The 10,784-nt window shown below is 38.6% G+C and overlaps 1 protein-coding gene across 1 annotated transcript; it reads left to right on the top strand.

Moving 5' to 3' along the window:
* Positions 1-3,920: 3,920 nt before the first annotated feature.
* On the top strand, positions 3,921-9,861 carry LOC145986812 (serine protease inhibitor I/II-like). Its single transcript, XM_083121260.1, has 3 exons — positions 3,921-4,068; positions 4,629-4,694; positions 9,536-9,861. Exons 2-3 carry the CDS (start codon positions 4,643-4,645, stop codon positions 9,712-9,714), a joined length of 231 nt encoding a protein of 76 aa, XP_082977386.1. The 5' UTR covers positions 3,921-4,068; positions 4,629-4,642; the 3' UTR covers positions 9,715-9,861.
* The last annotated feature ends 923 nt before the right edge of the window (positions 9,862-10,784 follow it).

Raw genomic sequence — 10,784 nt, forward strand, 5'->3', positions numbered from 1 at the left:
ACAACAATTTGGCAAGAACATTTTGAAAAATAGTTTACACCTTGTTATGTAAGAAATAAAAAAAACACAGAGATAAAAAATATAAATTTCAGTGATGAATTTTATTCAAAAATTACTTTGCAAGAATTAAGAGAAACCCTAAATAATATAAGATTTTTCGGCGCCCAAAGGCCGACTCCCGCTACCCCCTAACTACGGCATTGAACTTGATGAGACTGTATAATATATTATAATATATTTCTACTTTCATAAAATTTGAAATCAAGGGGTTGCAATTACACTTCCGTTCCCCCTCTGCAGGTGCCCTTGGCCGTCTGGAAGGAAAAGCAAGAAAAATATGAAAACTAATTCCATCTCGAATATCCTTTAGCCCTGCTACTCTTAAATTCTGCTAGCCTGTTTTTTCTTGTACTTTAATGTTTGCCCCCCACCCTTGCCCCTCTTCTAGATTTAATTTCCGTCCAAGGTTGATGAGCAATGCCCCGTTCCCCCCTCTGGTTGCGCTAATGCGTGCCTAGTTAAGACACTATGCAATAAAAAACAATTAGTTTTCAGTGAGGAGATTTTTGTTTGCTCGATAATTCAATTAAATAAATGGAGCTGTAATATTGCATATATAAAGTAAAGTGTATATGTAAAGTGCTCCCCTTTGCTTAGCACCACGCCATGAAGGCGTATAGGGGGTGTGTGGGTAACGCAATGGATAAGAAACAATATACATTTTCTCACTTTATAGATATACAAGGTGATTATGATAGCGTTGATCCTCATATACGAGGCGCATCCAGAAAGTAAGTTTCCCTATTTTATCCCGTGAAAGTAAACATAATGAGCCGTGTAAATTATGCGCAGCAGAGCTAAGATATATCAATAATATGCCAGGCTCGTATTCCTTCTCCCGCCGCATGTGAGGTTCGGTCGGTGATAAAGTTCCTGAATGCACAAAGCATTGCGCCAATTGACATTCATCGTCAGCTCTTTGAGGTCTATTGGCCGCACATTATGAGTAAGCAGATGGTGCGTCGCTGGTGTCGGCAGTTTTCGGAAGGTCTTCAAAGTGTCCATGATGAAGAGCGCAGTGGTCGTCCGTCCCTCATCACTGATGATCTGGTTGAGATCGTGCAGCAGCGCATCGTAGAGAACCGTCGCTTCACGATTACGGAGTTGAGTAGCCTTTTTCCGCAGATATCGCGATCCGTGTTGCATGAGATTGTCACGCAGCGCCTGCTGTTCAAAAAATTGTGTGCCAGGTGGGTGACGAAAAACCTGACACCCGAACACAAAATGAAACGTTCAGGAGCAGCACTGACATTCCTGCAACGGTACCAGGATGACGGCGATGATTTGCTCGACAGGATCGTCACGGGCGATGAGACGTGGATTTCGCACTTCACCCCGGAAACCAAGCAGCAGTCAATGCATTAGCGGCACAGTTGATCTCCGGTCAAGAAGAAATTCAAACAGACGCTGTCGGTACAGAAAGTGATGTGCACCATGTTTTGGGACAGGAAGGGCATTTTGCTCATTGATTTCCTCCCCAGAGGTGAAACGGTGAACGCTGACCATTACTGTGCAACACTAAGGAAATTGCGACGTGCCATTCAAAACAAGAGGCGTGGCATGCTTACTGCAGGTGTTGTGCTCCTCCATGACAATGCTCGTCCACATACGGCTCGGCGCGCAGCAGCTGTTTTGACGGAATTTGGCTGGGAGTTGTTTGATCATCCACCTTACAGTCCTGATCTGGCTCCCAGCGATTTTCACGTTTTCTTGCACCTCAAGAAATTCCTGTCCTCCGGTGAGCGTTTTGGCAAAGACGAAGAGCTGAAGACGTCTGTCACACGCTGGTTCCATTCACAGGCGGCAGAGTTCTACGACAGTGGGATCCAAAAGTTGATACCACGATACGACAAGTGTCTCAATTCTGGTGGTTGCTATGTTGAAAAATAGCTGAACCTTTGCTGTACCTGTTGCCAATAAATGGTTTCCTGAAACTGTGTTTGTTTTTTTTTTAAAAAAATAGGGAAACTTACTTTCTGGATGCGCCTCGTATTAATTGATATGTTAAATCAGACAAATACTCCGAAAATAATTATGAAGATAATATGGAACTAGATGATAAATAGGAAAATATTGTTTTGGTTTCAGGACACACTTAGAGGGCCCCGTGCCACTTCACAAGGATTATCTTAGGGAAGTCCACTGAGTTCATTATTATTTAATATATATATATGAGAGGAATATTTCAATTTCATGATTCTACAATAAAAATAATTCAGTATGCAGATGACTTGTGTATATTAGGATCATTTTGTAATCCATATGATGGTATTCAGAAAATAGAAAATAATTTTTATAAAGTGAAATGTTGGCTGGAGGGAATGAACTTTATCATATCACAGAACAAGTCAGCAGCTGTATGTTTTAATAACAAAGTGAACATAAATATCCAAATACGTTGACACAAATTGCTGGTATTCCATTTCAAAATAAAATAAAATATTTAGGAATTAACTTTGATAGAAAATTGACGTGGATGTATTTAAGGTATTTACAAGCTTATGGTGAAAATAATTTCAGCATGCTAAAATTTTAGCAAATACGAATTGGTGTGCTCAACCAAGAATAATATAATGCTGCTATGTTAATGCAATTATCTATACACAACGGACATTTCCCTTCTGGTAACACTGCTTGTGTCTTGACCCCAGGAATGATAACTATTTAATGACGTTAATTAATGTGCTTCAATCATGCATATTTCTATTCTGTATTAGATGTGAAGAAGTACAAGTCAAATATCATATCTAACGGTGTGTACTCTTCCTTTCAGTCTACTGCATTAGTGAAGAGGAATTCCTCTCGAAGAATTGCAAAACCAGGGGTAAGATGGGCGAAGGATTCTAATATGTGTAGATGTAGAAGTTTTGTAAACATTGGAAGAAATGCACCTCACTTGGAGAAACGTGGAGAATCAACCACGGGAAATGTCTGTAATGAGGACAGACACTACTAGCCTCCCAAAATGAGGGTACTGAAGGACCTCGGCGATTGGATCCAAAACTGGGGGACATGGACATTTTATTTTCTTTCCCCTAATACATAAGGTTTAGCATAGGGCGGGGGCATAAGTAGTAAAACGTTGGGAGAAGGGCAACTGCCCCCGCTAACCACCGCCACAGGCCTGTAACGATTTATTTCAAATAAACGGGCGTACAAGTATGTACGTACATGGAAAGTCCAACATTTATGATATATAATACCTTCTCCTTTGGAAATAAACATGCGGTGGGAGAGAAATTTGTTGATTTTTACCGGTTAACGTCAACTTTAATGCATGTTTGTTGTTACATTTTGTATTTCTGTGTTATGTAACTTCGTCTTCGTCTATCTACAAATTCGGATTCATCGCTAAGATGTTGACACCGTCTAATTAAGATCATTAAAACCTGCATAAGAAAATTACAAATTTTGATCATTTACTTTCATAAGCTTTCTGGACTTTGATACAAGCTTATAGCACTATATAACACTATATATTATACTGGTATTGTCAGGCCAATTTCATAAGAATATTGGGGCATGATATTTTGCCAGTCAAAATAGAGATGAAATAATTTAAATTTGATTAATAAATAAGTAATTTAATTTTTTCATCTTGTACTTTATTCCATCATTCATGGGCAAGTTGAGAGCTGTAAAAAAAATTCCATCACTAAGTAAGTATGACGATATAGAAATTGTACTGAATGCTTATGTGATTGGCTGATATCTCATGTGTTTGTAGAAAAAGGATTGTTAGATATTTTATTAGTGCGATATGCATGGTACTATATTAAAATAAGTACCAGAAGTATGTGTGTGTGAGAGAAATAACAATAGAAGCAATAATATTTTCGTTGCTTGTAGAATACCGTAACGAAGAAGGGAGAATTGTTTAGGAATGTTTTTTTTCTTTCGTCTTCTTATTTTGATAAGACTATAAATGAGCGTAGGGATCTCCATCGTATACGTTGTGTAACTAAGAAATTAGTGGAAATTGGTTAATTGTCAGCAGTTGTTTAACAGGTACGTGTTTTGGGAGTATTTTTAAATTTCATTTTATGTACAGAGAAACTAATCAGAACAGAGCCTACAGTTTAAATTGGGATCCGAACAGCTATGTGCCTCCACTGGATATGGATCCCGGGTCTCCTTGTTTACAAACGGAGTTAGGAAATGGAATTGGCCTTGCATGCACAGAAAAGTTGAGAAATTTGTAGCTGCTCCGGTTTTTTATTATTATTATTAATGCAACGCATTGTGTTATTATTGAAGCTATTGCAACTTCTGGAAAGCACATTTCAACAATCCATGTAAATTTTTGAAAACAATATTGGAAAACAGAAATAACTTCAAATTCTTAATATCAGACAGCATGTTTGTTAAATTCAAATCAAGTACAGTCGATGAACGCAAACGGTTATGACGAAAATACATCATACTTTTAGTAAAAATAAAATGGAAAGTGAACGTATTAGAAAGAACTCTATTTGGAAATATAAAAAGATTACTTGTATTTATTTAGGCTTCTTAACGATTTATGCTTGCACTATTTTTATATTTACACATAAATTGTTTCTTTCCAGAAACCGAAGTAGAAATGCGTCTCCTCTTTGCTTTGTGTGTTCTACTTGCGATGAACATAATTGCCTGTAAGTCTTATGTTCATATATAGTGAATTGAAATGTACACTGTTGATTTTCATTACACCTTATACAAAATTATCGATATATTTATATAGTTGTTCAAACTTCTCATCACTTTTCAATTTCATGCAATGTAAAATGATGCATATCAAATATTTAAGATGATACAATTTAAACGTATAGACGCATGTGGATTTAAGAGTAAATGTTTGAAATCTCGATTGTACTGAGCAATAAGCAATCATGAATATTTATGGGAAGTAACGATGAAAGAATTTGTAGGAACACAGAAAATAATATAATTAATCAAAAAGTTATAACTTTTTTGCCTAAGTATTTTATGCTTGTAAATAGTTTTTATTTTCTATTTGTAGAGTTCATATCTTACTGTATGAGCATAGATTTTATGTGTTTAACAATATTTATGAGGATCCCAATTTTTTTCCTACCTATAACATCGTTTGTACCGGCATCATTATAACCTGGGAGGAATGAGAGACGTCCCAAGCGCAAATTTAATTAAATTTCTTTTTATGGTAAGGTAAGAGTAAGGTGTACACCCCAATGTCACAAAATTTGAGAGAATTGAAGCAAAGAATTACGGATGAAACCAATACTAATCCTCGTGCAATGCTTCGGCGAGTGATCGAAAACTTTAGTTCAAGAATAATTGAATATGAAAACATGAACGGTCACCATTTGTCCAACACTCTTTTTCACAAATAAAAATCTAATGTTTAAGCTTTCTTTTGGTAATAAATTTATCTTTATACAAAAAATTTAAGTATTTATTTTAATAGTTTTAAAAACGAAAATACTTCTGAGACAGCCCTTATATGAAAATGAAAGATGACTGTGGGCTGAAACTACCAAGGCGTATATCTTACATACGATTATTGCCACATTAAAATGATATTCCCAAGGTTATTAGAAGTATATATACAGGGTGACTGGTAATTAGATGTATTTTTATTTGATGATAGATCCCGGCCAGGGAATCGGTCCGCCTCGGCCAATCCATTTCTTTCGGTAATTTTCATCCATACACTGTCGCACGCCCAGGCTGAAGTATGGATGGGCGTCATCAACAATCATTTGATCGAGACATTTTTCCTGCACCAAATCTTAAATGGCATCACATATGAACATATTTTGAGGAACGGGATGGCAATGTTGTTGGAAGATGTGCCTCTAGCTACAAGACGTGACATGATTTACCAGCATGATGGCTGCCCAGCTCGATCCCCCGATCGATTTGACGCCTTGCGACTTCTACATTTGGAGCCACATGAAAGACTTAGTCTACAGGACACCGGTAAACTCGCAAGAAGAGCTCAGGGAGAGGATCTTAACAGCTGGCCAACACATCAAGGACACCATCACATCACGAGTTACGAAATCAAATGTCCGTAAAAACCAGCGTGTCTGCATTCGTAACGGAGTTGCCCACTTTGAGCAAGACGTGTAATGTTCTTTAATTGTATTGATCATTGATTCCATCCACATGAAGATGAACAAAGTATTATTTCTTGTACACAAATGTGAATGTTTGCAACAATTGTAACTTGTTGGATAGCTGATGACACAAGGAAGTAATTTAAGTAATTTGTACGCTTCGTGTCATACCATTTTTGTTATTAATACGTTGCCAAGTAAACTAAGAGTGCATTTTTTTATCATCACTTGTTAGTTTAGACCCACCCGGTACTTACATGTGATTGTTATTTGGGAAAAACTTTTTTTTTCAACGAACCACATATTTGTTAGCTATCAGAAAATGCTGAAATAAGTTCCATACAATGAGCAGTTTCTTCTCAATTCGTATTTTTATGTGGAAAATTGTCATTTTTTAAAGAAACAATAGAAAATCGATTATCTCGAGAACTACTAATTTTCGGACGGGGTATCATATGGTCAAATTTATTGCAAATTGTCTCTACTTTAACCCCTTTCAGGGAATACATCTAATTACCAGTCACCCCGTATATTCCATTGTAAACGCTCGAGCGTGAGAGACTCGAACGAGTACGGGCGAGCGAAAGTGGTTCCATGCAGTACTCTAGTCAAGACGATGACTAGAGTACTGCATGGAACATACTAGATTGGCTAAAGCCCGGTATCCACTTGTTCCAATCAGCGTATCGTATCCCCGTCCCGTACCAATCATTGATACGATACGGACCCCGATTTTTCGCGTATCATCACTGCGTTCCGTATCATCTACCCTGTAGCATGATTGATATGGGAGTGCGATACGGTTCACAGTCTGGTCTCAAATGACGATGAGTACACTGCAGCAAGTGGCAGCAGCCGCGTATATTTTCATTAATTACGTTTTATCGAAAAAGAAAAAACGCAAATCACCAGATTGGTGGATGACAAATATGTACGCGAACCGTGAACTGTATAGTGGAAGCAGCATATTGGCAGACTTGCGGTTCCAGCAGATCAGCGGATTATACAAAACTTTACTCGGATGCATATATATATATATATATATATATATATATATATATATATATATACCGTGCGTCCATTTCGATCTGCAGCCGAGAGATCGGGAGAAGCGTGGCGGACGGCACTGACGGAGATGCCGACATTTGCGGCCTGTAATGCCCGCTTATATTTATAGACATATGCAGACATTTATATAAATATTGCAAAACGAGCACTAACCTGTGTTATAACACGCAAAAGTTCTTCTGTAATTCATCCAAGTTCTGCTCTTATATACACAAAAAAATACGCTTTAGAAACGATGTTAAGAGCCACAGATAATAAAACATTTTAATCATAGTTTTGACCAGTAACGTCCTGCTTAAGTTTATATCCTTGAAAGACTTTTGTGCCGATGGGGATCGTTTGGAGGTTTTGAATGTGCAACACTGTATCAAGATTACGCTGTAGAAGAAACCGTTAAAAGTCAATAGTGTTCGTGAGCTTCCTTGCAATCCGAAATCTCCGAGCTCGAGTTTTTTGTTCCTTCGCGACTAGATGAAGACAGAGTTGTAAATATAGTGGCGAGCAATGTAAACCAAGAGTATGTTAATTTCGTACTGTGCGCAAGAGTGTTATTCTTGGTTACTTGCAGTTACTTGTTTGTGTTATTGTAGTGTGTATGTGTGACGTGTCAGTGAGACGATTGGAATGCCAGCCGCAAGATTCACGTTAGAACAAAGATTTTTTTATGTATGACACGTACCTACGTGAAAACAAACTCGTGTCGAGACGTGTGTAGGTAATTTGTACAGAAATTCCCATGCGTTTCAACTCCACACAGAGATACGGTTAGACATTTTGTCCTTAAATTACGAGAAACTGTATCGTTAAATTTTAAAACACCTAAGCAAAAACGGCGGATTCTAACCGAAGCAAAACTCGATGAAATTGGTGCAGCGTTAGAACGTTCTCCAAACAAACCTCTACGCCGTGTTTCACAAGAGGTGGGCGTGTCAAAATCATCGGCACATACAGTCACTAAGCTACTAAAATTAAAACCGTACTCTTGTAACACAGGTTAGTGCTCGTTTTGCAATATTTATATAAATGTCTGCATATGTCCATAAAAATAAGCGGGCATTTCAGGCCGCAAATGTCGGCATCTCCGTCAGTGCCGTCCGCCACGCTTCTCCCGATCTCTCGGCTGCAGATCGAAATGGACGCACGGTATATATATATCAATAAATGCAATAGTATTTTCCTTATCCCACTCCATAATAAAGATAATAAAGAAAATAAATTCACAATGGGACGTTATGTCATTCACAAAGCTCACTAAACACTGAAGGATGATGCAACGAGGCAACGGAACGTGCGCATGCCCGTCTACGCTACCCCTCCATGCGTATCGTATCCTTGCTTTATGTGACGGGGAAAAACCGCTAAATGAGCGATCGGGTCCGTTGCGTATCTTTTCTCACATTTTGAAACGGAGCGTTGCAAGTTTTTTCGAATAAATTGATACGGAACGGGGATACGATACGCTGGTTTGCAGCAAGTGGATACAGGGCTTTAGACAAGGCTCGTCCAAACTACGGATCGCGAGCCCCATGTAGCCGACAGTAGTACTTATAAATTGAACTTAGTATGTAATGCATTACCTTTGAAACTTAGTAAGTACGGCCTATATAGTGTAATTTGGCCCATGAGGTATATAAATAAGTTTGGGCAACACTAGCTTAGACGAAACAGGCGAACGACAATCACCATGGAACTTTTATTTTCTGGCGGAAACTGGAACCCGCAACCTTATTCATGTGCTTGACTCCGCTTCTCTTTCGTGTCCTCTCTTTGATATATGTTAAAACGGACGACGATCCCCATACTCATTAAATTCTCTTAATTTTCTATCATATTCCAAAGATATCAAAGAAATTTTATTCTTATGTGTATCATTTTATACAGAAGCAGTATGAGAGAGAAAACAAATTCTGATTGTTTAATAAAAATCAAAAGTGCATTCCATATTTTGTGGTGTTATTATAGGCTATGAAAGATGAATTATAGATTGTTAATAAATAAATTGTTATTCAATATGGCCTGCTAGCCCATTGGTCGAGGACGGTATTACTTATTAAGTGATCGAAAACTTGTACTGGAAGGTTTAATCTCAATGAGAGGGAGGGGGAGGAAGAGAGAGGGAGAAATGGGGAGACAGAGAAAGAAAAAGAGATAGAGTAAGGAAAAAGGGAGAGGAGGAGAGACAGAGAACGGAGAGAAAGATACTGAGGAAGCGAGAGATAGAAATAGAGAGCAACAGAGAGAGAGAGAGAGAGAGAGAGAGAGAGAGAGAGAGAGAGAAAGATTAACACAGTAGGGTAATGAATGCTTATTTGTGTCTCTTTCAGTCTCCGCTCCAAAGCTTCCCAAGAACAAGACTTGCACTCCAGGGACGATGTACAAGAAGGACTGCAACGACTGCCGCTGCACAGCGAAGGGAATCCCCATCTGCACCCTCAAGGCCTGCGTCAATCTCCCCCCGAGACCCCACATTTCTCAAACACCCGTCAATAAAAAAGCTCAGTAGCCACACCACTGAGTTATCACTTGAAGCACCGACTATCGACACTCACCCACAGAGCCCCTGCATCATGCTGTGATGGACGACGTGTCTATACATCACTATATCCGTGTTTATGATGTATTTAAAATGCACAAATAAATTAGCACAAAGCAACAACACCATGTTATTATTTAGGTTTCCTTTGGTCTGGTCTGTTGCCCCACACTATAAAAATATTTTCAGAGAAACATCCTCAGAAAAAAATATGAATCGAGATTCAAGATGGCGGAGATTTTCCAAAATGGAGGATATCAATTTTATAGCTAAATATTTTTAACAGCCGTCACGGCATACAACGTAGCATTTGCTACATTTTCCAGACCATTGAATATGGAAAAATCCAGTTAAAATACCAGGTAGATTTTGATAGAATTGTTTCATTGATTTTGTTTATTTTACTTCGTCACTTTTGTAAATCGTGAAGATGAAGATGAGGGACGAGGCGATGAAATTGATGAAGGGACAATCACAAAGAACGCCCATGCCCATACCGGGATTCGAACCCGGTACCCCTGGCGTCTTAGCGCGCTGTGCTAACCTCTACGCCACGAAGGCCGGTGGATTTTGATATAAGTAACGTGGAAGTGTGATTGCTTAGAAGACTATCGAAGATATTGGATTTGAGAGTAAATGCACCTATCTTAGTCCACATGACATATTCGGCCCTAACAAATTCCTTGATTAATTTTAACTTTATGCTAAAATTTTAAATTCATGTCTCCTTTATGGAGTTTACATGCCGAAGTGAGTAGCGACATTTGTCACACCGAAATAAATTCAAGTTTTCGTTCCAGAATGACACAAGCTGCACATGTCGCTGGGCTTGGCAAGTCTTTCTTGGGAAGGGGGAGGTCTGGATCCCCAACACACACAGATCCCTCCCCCAAGTACATCGGTGGGATCTGTAGTACAGAAGTGTGTCCCTGCCGGGAATCAAACCGAAGAACCACAAAAATCGATTGCGTCAACAACTTCCGCCAATGTTTTTTTAATGGTTGCAAACGCTTATAAACAAAGGGATACGATAATATATT

Source organism: Lepisma saccharinum, chromosome 4 (assembly GCF_977018435.1).
Source record: "Lepisma saccharinum chromosome 4, izLepSacc3.1, whole genome shotgun sequence".
Lineage (NCBI taxonomy): Eukaryota > Metazoa > Arthropoda > Insecta > Zygentoma > Lepismatidae > Lepisma > Lepisma saccharinum.

What these genes read in the sequence shown, in the direction of transcription:
- LOC145986812 (XM_083121260.1), top strand. Translation starts at nt 4,643, where the DNA reads ATGCGTCTCCTCTTTGCTTTGTGTGTTCTACTTGCGATGAACATAATT. An exon ending in TGCGATGAACATAATTGCCT is followed by an intron (nt 4,695 to 9,535) that starts GTAAGTCTTATG and finishes TGTCTCTTTCAG; the next exon opens with TCTCCGCTCCAAAGCTTCCC.